General features: G+C 39.9%; 1 protein-coding gene across 1 annotated transcript; it reads right to left on the bottom strand.

The window, feature by feature from the left end:
- Positions 1 to 16,357: 16,357 nt before the first annotated feature.
- edn2 (endothelin 2) lies at positions 16,358 to 18,628 on the bottom strand. Its single transcript, XM_071500853.1, has 5 exons — positions 18,439 to 18,628; positions 17,685 to 17,838; positions 17,440 to 17,553; positions 16,722 to 16,805; positions 16,358 to 16,597 (listed from the first exon to the last, which is right to left on the bottom strand). Exons 1-5 carry the CDS (start codon positions 18,503 to 18,505, stop codon positions 16,498 to 16,500), a joined length of 519 nt encoding a protein of 172 aa, XP_071356954.1. The 5' UTR covers positions 18,506 to 18,628; the 3' UTR covers positions 16,358 to 16,497.

Genomic DNA, 18,628 nt, shown 5'->3' with positions numbered 1-18,628 from the left:
TGGGAAATGGACTGAATAAAGATGTGGCTCAGAGATAGGGGAAACTGAAATTTGAAATGACAGGAAGATTAAAAAGCTTTGATAGTGTATGAGTTGAAGGCTGATGTTACAATCTTTAAGGGATCAGAGGAACGATACACAGTTTTCTTGTCAGTTTTATCTTTTGTCTTGGTTTTTGCTGTAAAAAGATAGGCACAGATGCGTTTCATTGTTATTTTACATTGACTGATACAATGATGAGTGGCAGGATAATATGGAAACAAAACTGATGCATGATGGAGATCTCAGATAGGACCACATCAGAAATCCAGTTCTGGAAAAGTCACTTGCGATTAGTTGAAAATGCACCATGTACGTTACAAACAGTCCAATTACTGCCATTATACAAGCATGAAAGTTTGAGCTTTTTTATTACCTGTGAATGAATCAGTCAAAGTACACAAAGAAAGAACAGAAACATTTCCATAACTTATGAAGGGGTTTAGGAAAAGTACAAAAGCCTTATCTGACCAAATTTAACACAAAGACCGTAAATTAGCAGATTAGGTTTTCTACCAGGACTCAACAGTCCGTCTGTCAGGAGTGACACATCGTCTGTTCATGGACTCACAGACATTAGAGGCAGCAATGTGACTGCACAGAACAAACACAGTTTTATGGTGGCCAGACAGGTGCACAGAAGATTTATGCATTACAGCATCAGTCACTGGGAGCATTACAGTGTCACAATGTCTAGTCATAACATTCAAGCAGTCAGGTTTTTCTTTGTCGCAGAGAAGAGGACAAAAGCCCTTCATGTGATGCAATACCCAGTGATGTAGTGCAAAATAATAAGTTCATTTAGCCAAAATAGCACCAATTAAATAAAACACACAAACAGCAGGTTGATAAAACTGACCAAAATAATTTTTGATTCAGTGACTAATTAAATTACCTGTCCTTGTTCATGTGTAGGGAGGTCAGGGAGACGTCCTGCACAATCACTGTGAATACTATTAGTGTCAAAACAGATTTATATATGCTGATAAAAAAGTGGGGAAGTTTCATTCGCTATCATGTCTGGTTTTCAGCTCCGGGCATCCCGACTTGGAAGATAACATCTTCAAGCTGTAGACAGTCGCCCATTCAGCTCCCAGCTAAACAAGAAAACTTTTTTCTTACACCAGCATGAAAAAGTGAAAGCGACAGTGATTTCAGGCAAGATGACCTAACTATGACATCCTTATAATATGTAAGATTTGGTCTTTTGTCATATGTTTATTCAAGAAATGCTTCGACATTTCGGTAAATAAGATTTATCGTGCTCATGCGTGTAATGCATATGACGTTGAAGCGAAGAGGCAGCTGGCTTACCTCAGCTAGATATGAAGCAGGGGGCAGGCCTGGCTTTGCCCCCAGTTCACAAATACAGCGTACATCAAAATACAGTTATAAGTGTCTTGCATCAATAGAAAATAAAATACATCTACAACATTTTTTGGCCAGTTGGAGGGAGCTGAAACAGGCTGTGAGCAGTTGCATACCTACACATCCAGGCGACATGGAGCAAGATTAGTATGTGCGTCCATCTGATGAATAGAATTATTCAGTCGGCACCTAGCCTTGTTTTGGTCTCTGTCAACTCCTGCCACTTGGGTAGGCATTGTACAATGGGTTTTTAGTCAGCACCTGAACTAAAACTGAACTTATGGGCAGGAAATCCCTGATTAAAAGTTGTGTTTCTCTGCACAAGCAGCTCCTGTCACAGACAAATAGTCACATGAGCCATTGCTAATATAAAAATATCGATTATATTGTTTGAAAAAAACATGGCTTATGCTTTCTAGCACATTTTGTATGTATCACATAATCTTATGAACCAGACTGAAAATGTAAATGTGACTCTGTGGAGCCTCTCGCTATTCACACAGATAAGATGTTGGTTCTGTACCATGTTGAAAGAGAAACCCTCAGCTTTTAGCTCTGTAGATACCTGACTAATCAACTAGTCCAAGAAAAACATTATTTTGTCATTAGCTGCATAGGTCTTATTATTAAGGCCTGTTGACTCTGCAGCTTATATCATCCTTTGTAATACAGTGGCTTCCTTTTGCCAACAACCCTGGCGAGGCAAGATCTTACCTCATTGTGATAATGAAACTTTTAAGACATCCACTGCAAATAAAATCCAATCACCTAATGGGTCTAAGAATTTTAGGTCAAAAAATGCGCCTGACATTATCAGCATTCAGCCTTTCTCTGGTTGGAAAAGGGTAAACATTAGATTCTAAATGATGAGGGGTGAGGCTGGGGTCAGGTGAAGCATCATAAAGCACGACTGGTTAGAGTTAGGCTCAGGTTAAGGTAAGGGGAAACACGTATTGACAGGGAAGCACACTTCACTTCGCCCAGGACCCAGTCTTGAGCTGGAGTACTAAACACCTAATGATACTGGCTGCTACTTGATTGAAAGGCTAAAGTTAACACCACAAAGTATCAGTCTTAAGGTGAGTAGTGGATTCACTTGACTAAGTAAATCCTTAAGAGTGTTTTGCATCAATTTCAACTTTGATGTTGTTTTTCTCACAAATTTGAATAGCATGACATCTATATTTACTCATTTGGCAGATGCTTTTATTCAATGCGATTTACAAGTGAAGGACATCAGTAATGTTTCGCTGCAGTGGGAAACCTTGGTGTAAGTGTTAAGTACTACATCTATTTAATAAGTGCAAGGAGATTGTATAAGGACGTGCACAAAAAATGCATAGTAAGTGCTAGTTAGACATGTTGGGTTTTAGGAAAGGAGGTGCTCTCGGAAGAGATGAGTTTTCAAGAGAAAATAGAGAGGGACACCCCTACTCTGCTCGTTCCACCATCGGGGAACCACAGATGAGACAAGTCTGGACTGAGATTGGCTTGTGTGCAGGGATGGCAGCGCCAGACAACATTCCCTGCAGGTACTCAGTGGCCGAGAAAGAAGCATGAGGATGAATGATTGAGTTCAGGTAGGTGCAGACCCAGAAGTCACTCTGAAGGCAGCATGAGTGACTTGAGTTTTCAGGCAGCCATGTGTAGCCAGTGCAGGTTGATGAATAGCAGAGTGATGTGCCCTTTTGGGCTGATTGAAGACCAGGCAGGCTGCCATGTTCTGGACCATCTGTAAGGGCTTCACTATGCACAGAGGAAGGCCGGCCAGAAGAGCATTGCAGTAGTGGAGGCGAGTGATAACCATGGCCTGAACCAACAGCTGGGTGGTGTACTGAGTCAAGATTCAAGTCAGATTTTCCTGATGTTGTATTGAGCAAAGCATGCAGTCTTGACGGTGCTGACCTTTAGGGGAAGTGCTGGAGAGACCAAAATGGAGGAGGATGTAGCTTTAGCTTTACTGCAAGTTCATTTAACCTCTTCTGTCAGAGTACTAACTGTGCCACAACAAAGCAAAGTTGTGCAGACAGACAGAGGAGGAAACCAATGGTACAAATACATCTTTTGAAACGTATGAACGTAATGTCCTGTTAGTGACTAGCTTAGCAAACAAGCTAACAAGCTTGCTAAGTGACCTTTAGAAAGCTTGTTAGCTTTGTTAGAACTTTACTTCCCCTGTTTAGTTACTTGTTATTGAACTAAACTGTGCACAATGGTATAAAAAAAAAAAAAAAAGGCCAGAACAGAAGAGAGATATCAGTGAGACGCTCTAGGACTTATTTTGTGGGACTAGTGCAAACCTGTCAAGCTAACAAGTTAGCTGTTAGCTTGCCAGACATGCAGATAAAACTTTCTGCCATGACCAGGCCTGTCAACTGCATCTGGATCCACCCTTCCTATACCGCCACCCCTCTCCTGTCATCAGGATTAATCTTCCAGGGCGTCCCCGCTCGATAAGGCCGAGGATGGGAGCATGTCCAGAGGAATAGAGCATCATGGAAACTTGATAAAAAATGGTTGTTTGAGGGACAGGTTTTTGTTTTAAGGGGAGATTCCTGAGACTATAATTAGTTACCCAAAGATCTGCAGAGTGTCAGATATATTTAGGCTAGAAAATAAAACAAAGGTGTCTGAAGTTATGGAATTTGTGCGAGTGCAGATTGATAAGATCGGGGGGCAGGGTAGTGTCTGTGATGTTTATAAGGGGATAAACATTCTCAGCAGGGCATTAGCTCAGTTTTCCCCTACATGTACAATAATGACATGATGTTAGTGTCTCAAGCTAAGATGGAATTTACCCATTGGAATTTACATTCCTTTGTGAACAAGGTCATTGTAATGGTTTTACCTTCCACATTTTTGGATGAACAACGTGTTAAAACAAGAAAAATCCAACTAGAAGAGAGGCTTAAAAAAAGGGGGGAAGAATCCTGGTCACATTAAAACAAGATTAGATAATAATGTGTGAGACATTAGTTGCACTAATGCTGAGGATCACGGTCATATACCCGAAGGCAGTGTTTATATTTGAAGATTAGCTGCTTAATTGAGTTTACTGTAGTTTGAGTGGGCAGAACGAATGGAGGGTGTCATTGCCACGCTAATCACTCCCATCCTCTGATCTTCCATTGGCCATAGCATGTTAGCTTCAAGACGAGGAGAGGGCCTGAGGCACAGGTAATGGATTTGATTAGGTGAGTTGAGATGTGGGTCAGGATGTCCCGTGGTCTGCAGAATAACATAGATGTGGTGCTTCCTGTTGAGAATCAGGTCCAAGAGAAAAGATTTGGCAGGGGTATCATTTTTAAACATCCTCCTTCACATTAATGGAGGCACCACTGAATTAGTGGTATTAACAAAGTACTTGAACATTTTTTGAAATATATCATTATTGTTGTGGCCAGCCTGCTAGTCTGGTTCTGGATGTCTCTCTTTTTAACCTTTGACAAAAATGATTTAATAATGACTTATTTGTAATACTTGTATATTTTCTGGCAACCCACTCTACAGCCAGAATAACTAACCCTAAACCTAACTAACCCTATCTAACCTAAAATTACAAACATTTCTGATGATTCACAAACACATTAAACAAATGACAGAAAACGTGCCAGGCTAACTGGTTCTCTTGCTTCCAGTATTTATGCTCCTCTCGCCTAACCACATCATGAATCAAGCTTCATGCAAACATGAGAGTGATTTGAATCTTCTTATCTCACGTCTGGAAAAAAAAAGTGAATGAGTATTTCCCAAAAGGCTGAACAACTCAAGTAAAAGGATTTTGTTACTACTATACTTTTTTTTCCCACCATATTTGATTTAGCAGTTATTGAGCCACTGCAGACCTGAGAACAAGCTGTTTTTAATGCCCTACATCATTTTATTGTTCCTTTTTCTGTTTTATTTTTATCAAACTACTGGTCCACCAGTCTTGCTGTTGTAACTAGTGGCCATGATTCAGTCATGTTTTTTTAGGTGTCCCAGGGCCCTAGCATGTGATCTGTCCACAGTACGATGGCGAAAGGCAAGGCAAACCTGGAGCGTTTTGTGCTCACAATGCACAGATGAAGCAAACCACAACACGGACTTTAAGTGCCCCAAACTTACAGTTGGTTTCACTGAGAACACCTCTCTGAGACTCCAACACAGGTACGCAGCATTCGGCTGACCTATGATTAAATTATGATTACTCAGTAGGCCCCGCTGTTGCAAAAACTGCCAGTGCAGCAGTTTTATTTCAGTTTGTCAGTTGCTTTGACTGGTTTGAACTGAAAGTAAAAGTCAGACCTTGCGTGGAAATGATGTCAGGCTTTCATGTTTCGCTTCAGCTCATACCACCTTCCCAGAAAAGTGAAAATTACCAGAAGTTACCAGAAGTTCCTTGAAAATTCCAAAGTTTATAAATCTATTTTATCTGATATTGATATAGTGAGTCAACAGTGATGAAATATTAAAACTAAAACTAAATTCTTTAAGAAAATTAGATCAAATGAAGAAGGCTGAAGAGGTGTGAGAACAAAAATCCATAACATAAAATATATAACTTTTGTAATGATGATTAATGAATAGAAAATGAAGAGGAAACAAAACTTGATATAATATCAGTCAGTATCAGGCTGTCATTTTCTGTGAGTGACTGCAATGGGCTTGTTTCACAGCAGACATTTTGACGTGTCAGAGCAGGAAAAGCACAGGTGCGAGTTATAACACTAATGATGACTACATTCCAATCAGGTGATCTGGTTCCAGGGAGCTGCTGTGGTGAATGCTGGCTCACTGCGCCCGTTTGCTGAGACACTTAATGGAACAGAGACATTTTTAATAATGTGCCTTTCCTGCTATGACAAGTCAAAAAATGTCTGTATTCATCATTACTATCAAAATATACATTCGTAGCAGTCATAATTAGTTAAGCGTCATGAAATTAGAATTTAACTTTCTTATTCACTACGTCCCGCTCTAAGACCAAACACAATAATGAATTGAATGAATTGTTCCCACCAACAAGTATTGTGTGTATCAAAGTCTGATATCCTCTGTGCCACAGAGCTCCATTGTTGTACAAAGACTATTAAAAACACATCAGTCAACCATGCTGTTGCACTGGGTGACATGTTCCTTCATTACCACACACACACACACACACACACACACACACACACACACACACACACACACACACGCACTCACATGCTGTACTTTATTTTGACTCAGTCCCACACATGCTGTCTGCTGCCAGAAATAGTCACTAGAAGACCAACTGTGCATTAATCCGCTGGTGAAAACGGTCCATAACAAATGCAGTTTTTACCCCTGTTTTAGTAACGTTTGCTAAAAACTACAGTGTCCAGCTGTTTTACTGAGCCTTCTTTTAAAAACAAAATAATAAAATGTTGTCTTTAGTAGAAACCAGTGGTCTTGGAGATGAGTGTCACAGACGGAGTCAGAAAGTGCAGTGGATTATTATTTTACATTTTTAGTAATAAGAGGAATATAGTTTAACATAAAGTATTATTGTAAAACTGTAGACTTATACTTTCTTACACTCAAATCAAATGAGAAAAAAAATTCACAGAATCTACATCTATGCATTTCAACTGTGTCCCAGTTAATGGGCTGCATCCTCTGGAGGACACGGTGTATGATTTCCTATTTATCCGTGACCACTGTTTTATTTAAGGATACCACCATATTCTCTTTGCAGTGAATGTTGGGCTCGGTAAGGCTACTAAGGATCCACCTGTTGGATCTTTGTCTGTTGTATTTGAAGGAGCCTTCAAAGTGAGACAGCCTGGTTGCGCTGTTGTGACAGTCTTTGAATGCAGCTTTCGAAGGATGCGACCCCTGAATTGAGAAACAGCTTTTGCCTGCACTGTCTAAACCAGTAGTTAATCAGCAGTCTTCTCATTATTACCATATTAGTATATTTCTCTGTCACGGGACATGCATCAGCCAAGAATAACCTCCACCCTGACATTCCTCACAGATGGTGGTGATAAGACGGAAAACCCCATCACTTGGTTACACCTTCAGTGATTCCGTGGAGATGATATAGATCGTTATGCCGAACAGTTTATCTTAAGTTAAAAGAATTCCTGTCAAACGTCAATGTCTATTTCTGGCATTCGCTTCTATTTGACTTTTGAGAAACTGACATTTGATGCGGCACTTAGGCATCAGATGACATAGATCATATCTTCAGAGAAATGGCACAATGGTTTAATCTCCTCCACTGGACAAACAGGCACTGTTTTGCTCGATGAGGTGTGAGGCGAGGAAGTTCAGGTCTGCAGAGTGTGAGTATGAGTTTCCTCAGAAAATCAAACAGGCGCTACGTGCCTGTTGCCCGATTGAGTCTGATTAATGAACAGATACACTGCATTACATTGTTCCCGTGCTCTCTCTCTCCTTGTGACATTAGGCGGTGGGAGAGTGAAGATTTGTGGCCCACATGATGGTTAGAGTAGGTGAGGAAGCACTTAATAAACAACTGAGTGGGATACCCCATGTGGAGAAGAATGGAGGAAGAAATTCTTGTTGCATGACCTGCATTGTGCAGGTGGAAATGCAAAACACTCATTTCCTTTTGTGAAGACTGTATGTGCTCTGTAAGGTTGTTTTGATCACAGGACACAAATGTGTGATGTCACTTGTGTGGAGTATAAACATTAACCCACCTTCTGCAGATGAATTCAGGCCTGCAGCTTCTACACTCCCTGTCCCGTGTCAGGCCTCAGAAAGACAGCATCAAAGACAGCTGAACGTGTGTAGGTGTAAAACACGCTAGCAGTCAGATGTTGTGGCCTTGCATGACTGTGCAGATTTTTCTTAGAATGAATGTTGGTGATCTCTGAGGCTTTCCAAAGAAAGCAGAAGCAAAAGCTTCACAGATTTTTGCTCTCTGACTTAATCACAAAGGTTTGGGAAATCAGAGTGAACTGTCACAGCTTTTCAAGGAAAGCCAATTCAGCTCAGGCCATTGATAGTTACTACACTCTGTCAGGTCAGAATGCTGTTATTGTAAATGTCATCCAATCTTCTTAGTACTGTTGCAAAACACAGGCGGAAATACATCATGACTGAATTCTATAACTGTTAAACTCTTACCTTCAAAAATCTTTGAAACAGTTGTCAAGAAAATAAAAGTTGTTTTTCAAACCTTTTGTTTCAGTGGTTACTATGTTTTACTCCCATTTTATGGTATAATGTAGTCACGGACAACAGTGTCCATCAACACACTCAAAGATTGTGCAATTTTAGTTTGCATGCTGGCATATAATGCTTTTAAAAATTTTCTCTGCTATCAATGTTGAGTCTGTAAGGTTAGCATTAGAGAGGAACTGTCTGCTCAGAGGTGCACTACTGCGTACTGTACCACAGTGGCTTCAGGAAGTGTTGACACAACTTCAAATGCATAATTGCTTTTTTCCCATCAATCTAACACTAATGACAAATTTAAAACATTTTTTAGAAATTGTAGCAAACTAAATTGCTTGGACACAGTTTAGAAAGACACACATAGTGTGCAGACATGAGGTCCCGCAATTCACATTGTCAGGACAAAAACTAAGCCTTGAAGTCCAAGGAACTCTCTGCAGACCTCTGCAAACAACTTGAATTGACCATGTTATGAGCACCGTTTGTTCATTTGTGTTTGTGTAAATCTTACAAACAGTGCAAGTCTTCAGACACCTTTGTTTTATTTTCAGCCTAACCGATGAACCTGCCTTCTCCTGATGATTGTTTGAATGAAAGACGTAAAAAAAAAAAAAAAACTGCGATTAGCCGCTATTTTTCATTGGCTTTACTTTACTCTCAAGCCCCTTTTCCACTGGTCAAAAATCCTGCAGACTTTTTTTGGCAATGGAAAAGGATACAATCAGCATTCACACTCAGGTCAAATGACTCTGCAGTAGACATAGGCATATATCGGCTGTTCTTAATTTCTTAACGAGTTCTAAAAATAAGAAAGTTGCAAATAAATAAATGAATAAATAAATAAAATAAAAGCCCAGTAGCATCTTTAAATAGTATATAAATGCATTTCTTCGTATGTTAGTCTTTTATTTTATATAATTCTAATATATATAATTTCTTTATTGACTTTTAAATCAATTTTAATATTTATTATTATATTATTATTATATAATTTATTATTATTAATAATAATAATAATATATTTTATTTTATAAACACTTTTATACTGTGGAGACTACACATCTCCCTACAGTGTTCTACAAGTGACAGGCCTCCTTACATTGCTGTGTGTACACACAGTGTGCAATTGGGACACAGCTATAATTGCTTATGGCATTTGCACACACTACACTCACAATACATTACAGTCATTTATACAGTATCTTTGTGCATCAGGTTCTGTAGTGGACATGCATTGTACCACTGTCCCTTCGCCCTCGTTGACACAGATCTGCCACAGTTCATCACGTATCCACCTGCTCTGTATCTACCTGCTGAGATAGCAGACGGACATTGTCAGGTGTGTGAATGGCCAATTAAGATCTCCATCAGCTGTGTGGGGCAGAGGACAGTGGCTGTTTACAGAATTTCAGATTGTTTATAGTGTTGCAACGTGAGACACAGATGCACCGTGAGTGGCTATCGTTGCATCTGGTGTACGTGTGCCCGCACACAGAAGATGTGGTGATGATCTAGATCCGAATGTGAAGAATGCCATCCAGTGCAGGCATGCCAGTAAGGTTGTAGGGAGAAGTATATATGTGTGTGTGTGTGTGTGTGTTTACAGCAAGGGAAGGAATGTCTGGTGGTCTGAGGCCATTATTGGAAGAAAAATTACAGGCAGGTCAGATCCTGTAGGAAATACTGACCACGCACACTGTTAGATGTACATACAGTATACTGTTAACCACTTTGAATGATTACCCTGGTGCTGCTTAATGAGTCGCACCTTTGAACTTGGTGAGGAAGCATCCAGGAATGCCTGCTATTCAGAACATCTATGTAAGTGTTTATCCAATGCGAGCGAGTTCTTTGAAGTCATGACACTTGGTCTGAAGTGACTGGAAAGTCTCCGATTTGTGCAGCGAAACCACTTCACCGTCTGTCCCTGACCGAGCCTGCTTCCTTCCTGCTGGTCATGGCTGTGTGGTTATGGCTAGACTACATGTTTTGGTATCAGCAAGCATGTTTGGACCAGCGGTGCTGATAGGCCAGGCTGTCCCCAGTCTGTCCCCGAGCTGCTCCAGTCCCTGCAAACAAAACCAGGAAGAAGAGGAATGTACCAACACCAGCTCTTACTGTAATCGCAGCCAGTTTGGACTGGAACTGTACAACAGCAAAAAAACAGTTGATGTGGCAATAATCTTTAGTCATAAAACATTCCAAACTTTTACCTTCATTTATTAAATCATAAAACTTTACTTTGACAGTTGCAGAAAACTACAATCATGTCCTGGAATTTATTTTTCCCTTCTCTTCTTATCTTATCTGTACCAAAAGTTGGTCCTCCTCCACTTTATTATGCATCATTGCAAAAAGTAAAAACAAAAAATAAAAAGTGTTATATAAAGTTGTTCTGCATTTTAAGTCAATTTAAGGCTTTTTTAATATGTTTATTTGCCTCATATTTGAGAAATTACTATTTCCATTTCTAATTTCTGCATCTGTAAACATTAAGGTTACATTAGATTAAGACATTTGAAATGCTTTATGCTTTGTCTTTCTAACCATGCTAGTGTTGCTTGATCCATTACTTTGGTCCAGACTGAAATATCTCACCCATAACTTTTTGTACCACCTTTAATAATAATTACTTAATTAATTCACTTTAATGTGTCATGATCAGGTCAAAATTTCAAATTGTCCAGTAATAACTGACTTCCCATCAGCCTCAGCTGTGATTTGTGTTTAGTGCTACTTAGCAAATGTTAGCATGCTAACACACTGTACTAAGATGGTGAACTTATACATGATGGTAACATTGTACCATCAGCATGTTAGCATGATGAGCATGTTAGCATGCTGACGTTAGCTCAAAGTGTACCCACATGTCAGCATTAGCATTATGACCATGTTCGACTTTGGCTGTAAATTCTAGTCTAATCAAACTAAATATTAATGATTAGGGACTCTTGTACCCCCCCCCCCCCCCCCACCCCCCCCCCCACCCCCACCACCACCACCACCACCACCACCCACCCACACACACACACACACACATATCCCCCATCCTGACACCAATTATTTTTATACGGTCAGTAAGTCAATTTATTTCTTTGTTGAATGCACAGTAAGCAATGAAGCTTGAGTTACATTGCCATAACACTAAATGTGTGTCTGCAAAAACAACAGGCAGGGGCCCAGGAAGACTTTCACAAACATTTACAATCACATAATCACAATTTACCATCATCCAGCGTCTTGAGGAGAAAAACAATCAGGGTAACAACATCGTATAGAGACTAAAACAAAGGAAAACAATGCAACTAGTGTTATGACAACAGCGTGATTAGGGGTTGCAATCTCAATCCTCCATCCAGCCCATATCAGTTCCCTGTGCAAACAGCAGACATGCTCCTGTTTTTCCTTTGTTTCTTTTCCTTTTCCCGGTTCTCTCCTGTGCTAAAGGAATTCAGGAGGAATGCAGAAAAAGCATCCTGTTTTCATTCCGCACTCTTAGTCAGCTATTCACACTCTGCTGTGCACGCTGGGGGGTCTGAGAGTTCACTCTGACGTCAGGGTAAATAACTAGGAAGTCAATGTATGAACTAATGGGGACACAGGTGCATACTATCACTGCTTGACTCAGTTAGTTTTTCATCCTATGATCCCTCCACTCCTGGTCCAACAATAACTCTATCAGGTTTACTACACATGTCACATGAATACAAGTAATAAACCATCATATTAAGATGTGATTAACTTTGAATAGTGCTAGTATCTCACTTAATGTTATTATCTGTCATTCCTTAAATACTAGACCTGTAACCGAGGACATCCTGTAGATAATAGGAAGCCAATCGTCTCCAACATCCTCTTTAATAAACACTTTCTTAGCTCACGTTCCTCTCGCAGAACAGCGTATCTAAAGTAAACATCATCTTATGGAGCGACAAAGGGGACAGACTACCCACCACGAAGAGATAAGCGCCGCACATTAAACTACAGACAAAGAAATCCTATGTGTAGTAACCACATGGTTCTTTTTATTTTGCCCCTCTGCAGGTTTACTGTGTGCCTGTTCAGTAGTTAAACGTTAAGCACAACTTCAAAGCAGACACACCTGCGTCTTTTCTGCACAGTCAGGCTGAAGTGAGAGCTTAAAAGGGTTTTATGGACAGCAACATGCAGGAGGGTGAGGGCCACTGCCATTTAATCTTTGAACACAGCAATACATAGGCTTATACCCAGAGCTCAGTGTGGCACTGATTACAACCTTGGTTTATACTGGAGTTATTTGTCTTTAAGTCAATTTTTATGGTTTGTTTATTACTGGAGTCTTTTTCAGCAGCAGCATTGGTTCAGTAATGAACCAATATCAGGTCAAAATTCGTCATTAACTGTTGTTATGACAAAGGAAGTGGAGAGTTGGTCCAAATGATCTTTTGGATTTGAGCGACTTGTCAACATGTAAATGATTTAATCAGTCACTCTGTTATAAATTAACTGTTCACAAAAGCCTTAAATTTCATTCAGTACAATATAATTCATATCATTTCCTGCAAAGTGAAAAGGGCTAGAAGACATGGCTGCATGCTTAGGTCTTGTTGACACAGCAGGTTAATTGTGTAAGAGCGGTTTCACAACTGTTGTTTGGTTTATTTAGTCCACAATTCTGGTCTGGTTTGTGTTCACACTGGCTCTTTAGGAATCAATCAAGACCAGTAAACATGAAGTTATTCTGACTGACAAGTTACTCGCTGATTGGACAATTGTGTCATCTGTCGTCCTGAATCCCCGGTGCGTCATCAGGACATCTAAATTAAATTGTGCTGACTTGTAATAAGTCTTGCTGCACTTAAGCTAAGAGAGCAAAGCAAGTTTTCACCCCAGGCCATTTGTGTGAATTTGACTGAAGGACGTTTATTTACCCTGAAGAGACGATGTGTGTTAGCTGTGAGCTAGCTGCCAGTGACCGACCATGTGACTGTGGGAGTGTGTCTTTGTGAGTGCTTGTGTTCAGCTGAACTCCAGTTCTTTCTGTTCATGCTAATATTACACAAAATGTGATGGTTGGTCCCAGTTTCTCCAGGATTGTTTCAAGCTGGGTGTTCCGAGTCTGACAAATATCTGTAAAGCACAAAATTGTCCTGGTTTTCACCAAAATTAAAGTGATAATTACAATGCTGCACCTCTATCTCACTCATCATTATATAACCCAATAAAAAAATATATACAATATGCCATGCATCTGAATTTAACACTGATTGTTCTGTTTGTTTGTCAATCAATTAATGTATAGTTGTCAAGGATGTTGTTAGCCAAGGAGTCACAGGCAAGTATCAGAGGCTGTGTTGCTGCTGACATTATGCTAACAGTTGGTTGTCGTGGAGACAATTGGTCTTTCCAACAGAGCTCCAGGAGGGTAACTCCTTCCCTCATAAGGTACCCAGCAACAAAAATGCTGCATTAATGGCGTTCTTGGTGTTGAAAGGTGCGCTAGGTAGGTGTGCTAAGCATTGAAATAATTGCCCCACATTCTGATTTAAACGCCTATGGTGCATTCATAAGCACAAACATGTGCAAGTGCTTGAATGTGCAGTACACCTAACAGTCCCCGTCTGGGGGTTTGAAAATATGATCACCCTATGTTAGACGACAAACAAACCCATATGGCCTAAGTGTAGCTGTTTCAGCCTACCCTAAAATGAACTAAATGGACAAACCTGAGTTTGTTTAAGCAAACCAAACAAGTTAGATGTGAGAACATGCAATGTCCTACGATGTTTATGTGTCTATTTTATTGGATCCTAGTTAACTTTCACAGTAGTAGTTTTCTTAAATTCCCACTCCATATGTACAGTATAAAGAAAACAATAAGAATAGAAAGAAAAAGAGCAAATTATGCTGTGTAACTAAAATACCTCCTATCCTGCCTGAGTTTTATTGAGCGCTTAGGTAGACATTAGTTACTCCATGTTCTATAATATTTTAAAGGAATAGTTTGACATTTTGGGAAAAATGCGTATCCATCTTGCTGAGAGTTATGAGATGATAAGATCTATCTTAAATATGAAAGCTGGAGCTGTTACATGCTTAAGCTTCGTAGCCAACTTTACCATCTCTATTTTGTCTGCCTTTGAATAGCTCTTTAATTGACTTTGAAAATCTAATTTCCCTCCTTTGGGGATGTTTGCACATCATTTGTACACTGAAATCCTCTCCTGCAGATCATGAAAGCAAACCAGCCCTCCATCTCCTCTCCCTGCTCCAATAGGCTCATTCCAGCCTTTCACCTACATCCTCATCATAGCAGTGGCTTTAAGTCTTGTCTGTTTCCTCTCTGACTTACATCTTATTCAAATCCAGATAGTGGTGTTACACCCAAAGACTAAACTGCTATTTTATTTCCTTGTTTAAGTCTGACAAACATTAGCTTGATGGCCCATTTTCATCAGTCACATGTAACTACATAGATATAGTATGTTGTGCACAGTGTCAGTACCTACATGTTACATATGTTCCAAGAGGAAATGAATAAGTTAAAAAAAAATAGTTCAAATAATTGAACAGTTTCCTGGAACATGCAATTTGTAACTAAAGATCCAATGAGTGACACAGCAATCAAATACTATAAGTCAAATAATAAAGCACCATTCTGACAAAAAATACTTTCTTGCACTTTTATTTCCCATATACACAATCCAGTGCATTATTCATAAAAATATAAATACATCTCTGAATAAGTTATAGAATAAATAAAGTCAAAATCATTCAGCATTCAACAGTAAACTTATAAGCTGGTAAACGATCCATCATATACAGCATTGAGGATGATTTTTTTCTGACGGTTTATGTTTCCATATGTCTTTCAGTTCCTGGTGACTGCAGTCAAACAGGGAAGATGGGCAAATAGATATATGGCACAGAAAAAGTGCAGGCCACATGTAAATAGCGTTTGAAGTGCATAACACAAGTCAAGAGTCAACATGTCTCAGTAACTAATACAGAGAAGTTAAGTGGATATTTGTCAAGGGAGAAAAACAATTGTTGCATGTTTCTGGCAAGCTGCACATCATTGAAACCTTCTGGCTTATCTTCAATCAAAACATTAAACAGGGCCTATGCAATAAACACTCAAGCCAACACAATAGATCTATTGTAGTTGTTATGCTAGAAGAAAGTATACTGTATATGTGCGTGTAGAGGAGCTGACAATAGACCTTGTATAAAGCTAACTGTTAGATAAATCCCAAAGTGATGACCTTCATTTAACCATGATAATGTATGCAAAGAGTGTTCAATTTCAAGTAAGCTTCATAACTCAAAAGCTATTTGCTAATTTGCTGTAAACATTAGGCAGGACAGCAGATTCCAGCTCTGATACAGAGGAATATTTAACTAAACCAAAGCTCAGCACTGACAGAATAGTTTCAAGAACATTTGAGTGAACATGGACAAACAATTCCCAGCTAAATACAGAGTTTATATGACTATGGAATACGTAATGATCCTATAATCCTCAGTATGGGCGAGTTGTGGATATAAAACCAGAACTTTGTCCATAGAAACCAAATAACTGGTCATTGATCGGTCATTTGTTGATTTGGTTGCCCATTAGTCCTGAAGTCAGTTCCCATTTCCTTTCTTTAAATGATCCATCCTTGGCATGTAGACTGTTATTAAGTTCATAAAAGTTCAAGGAGAGTTCAAGAAATAACCCTTAACATCTCCACCCAACATTACTCCTGCCACAGGGCTTCTATCTTGGGTAGCTGCCAGTCCTCCAAAGCTCTGTTTTGTTGATCAGTTGCCTGATCCACCGTTTCCGCGCCTTCCATCTTTCCATCTCTGCATCCCCAGAGTTGGTAAGACTGTGGCTACTGGAGGAGTCTCCTCTCCATGATATTGAACCCATAGTGATTGAACCACCTCTGGTTTTCGTTCAGTCTTCTACCTCCTTGTTCTACTCTTGAGCCTGTTGACTCGAGCCACGTTCTTGTTTGTTGACAGAATGTCTTTTGTGATGGCCATGTTGGACTTAACCACAGATCTGCAGAAAAAAACAAAAGCATACAGGTCAGAGGTGCTTAAGATGTGTTAGGAATAACCACAAACCATCAAACCACAGCACAATATGGATTGAAAGGTTGATTTGGAAATTCTTCCTCATTTACCTGAAAGAGGCAAGCAATTTGTCGCTGTTGATGTTTTCCGATTTTCCCAGTGGACCCACAACATCAGTCCTTGGATTCTGAGAGCTGTGGACAGATACAACAATAGCATTACAACAAGCACACAATAACCCACCCAGTGCCACAGGGAATTCAACCTCTACAAGCTGAGGATTTGGTCTTGCATTATTATGTTACTTGAATTAGTTCGCTGTCAACCAAGCAATTTCCCCCAAATTCCAAACTAATATATTTTTAGATACCTTATGGGCAGAAATGCAGGGCGTGCCTTAGAAAACACCACCTAGGATAAGATCTAGAGATGGTGACTAATCCATTCTGGCAGTCTCATGACCGCAATAAGTCAAAGACGCAACAAACATTTCCTTGAGCAAAAGCAGAAATCTACACTTTCCAAAAATAGCAGCACTGCTAATAACACTTTGTTACTTCTTTCAAGGCCTCCAATGAAAATGCGGGCCTTGTGACTACTACCCTCATACTGTTATACCATTATCACAGACCGAATCACTTTGCCTCCTCACTGACACGTCTTCTACACCAACATACTGTTCAGGCCTGTCACACTTGACTGATGCTGGAAGGAGACAACAAAGCTACTTTGATACTATCTAGCATCCCAAGGAGGATAGCCTACGTGATGGGAAGGATTTTCTTTTCTGTGAGTCTTGGTCGATTGAAGAATGAAAGGTGGGCTCACCTTTTATGACAGAAACTGGAACAAGTTTTATCAGCTGGGTTGAGGCATTTGCAACGGTCGGTTGAACGGCGGCGGCGAGACAGGGGACTCCCCAGACCGTATGGAAGGAGTTTACTGTAAAGGAAAAAGCAACTTATTAGGGCAACACTGGTGAAAGTGTGTAGAGATCTATTGGAGGTTAGGGTCAGGGTCAGGGGCTAGAGTTGGGGCTAGGTGTAGAGGGTTGAAGTACTCAGTAGCCTCACCTTGGTGTGTTGACCCAGATAATATCCAGGTGGCAGAAGTAGATGCATTCTTTATCATCCCAGCTGTTACAGGAGCAGCGTTTGGTCCTGACATGTTGTGAATGTGAAGCCTGAGCTGGCAGCTCTGCCCGGTCTGATAATGGGTGTCCACAACCTAGAAAAGCACAAAAGGAACCCGAGATTAAAAAGCGCCAACTAATCCTTTGCAGTGTGACTTTGCAGTTAGTGATTATCACATGTAAATAGAAACAAATCCACTCTGCAGGCTAACACCCAGCAATGCGGCCAAATAAATGTGGTAGTGATTATAGCAAAACCTATTTATCATATTATGTCAAAGAGCACAATCCAAGTCAAACAGTCTTGCCAGAAGAGGTTGTATCAATAATTAATAATAACAATGTGGTTACTCTTCAACAAAAGGTGGGTTACTTATAAAAGTAACTGGATGGATGAAACCAACTCTCGTATTGTATTTGCTCTTTCTGTGGCCAAAGGCTGCAGCATTAAATAATGTAGTTTGAAGGACACCAGCATCCTAATTTTGTAACATTGCTTATTTTGGTAAACAACAAACCTGGACAACAAACCTGGACCCAACCTTTATTTAAACCAGTCCAAGTCAAGAAAGAACTGGTAATTTATTACTTGACCATGCAAAAGCAACATGTTATGAAAGCAAGTTAATATTTTTTTAATAGGAATTTAAAAAAAAAAAACAAATGTAGAAGAAATGGAAAGAAATGTTGCTCACCCTCTTGCAGAGCCATGCAGATGATGATTAAAGTCAGGGTCTTGCACATAAAGGAATCCATCATCATCCTCACTGTCTGAAGTTCTGATGTGTGAAAGCAGCAGCAGTCAGTTTACCCACTTCAAGAGATGTAGACAAGTCTTAAAGGTCTTGTGTGTTGAGGCCAGAGAGCAGCAACAGGTGCTTTCTG

This window comes from Trachinotus anak, unplaced genomic scaffold (assembly GCF_046630095.1).
Source record: "Trachinotus anak isolate AG129_WGS33_773 ecotype Australia unplaced genomic scaffold, CSIRO_AGI_Tana_v1 ptg000016l, whole genome shotgun sequence".
Lineage (NCBI taxonomy): Eukaryota > Metazoa > Chordata > Actinopteri > Carangiformes > Carangidae > Trachinotus > Trachinotus anak.
Note: the sequence above shows the minus strand (reverse complement) of the source record. Positions and strands in the feature narration are given on the sequence as shown.

What these genes read in the sequence shown, in the direction of transcription:
- edn2 (XM_071500853.1), bottom strand. Translation starts at nt 18,505, where the DNA reads ATGATGATGGATTCCTTTATGTGCAAGACCCTGACTTTAATCATCATC. An exon ending in CTGCATGGCTCTGCAAGAGG is followed by an intron (nt 17,839 to 18,438) that starts GTGAGCAACATT and finishes GTGCTTTTCTAG; the next exon opens with GTTGTGGACACCCATTATCA. An exon ending in ATCTGGGTCAACACACCAAG is followed by an intron (nt 17,554 to 17,684) that starts GTGAGGCTACTG and finishes TTTCCTTTACAG; the next exon opens with TAAACTCCTTCCATACGGTC.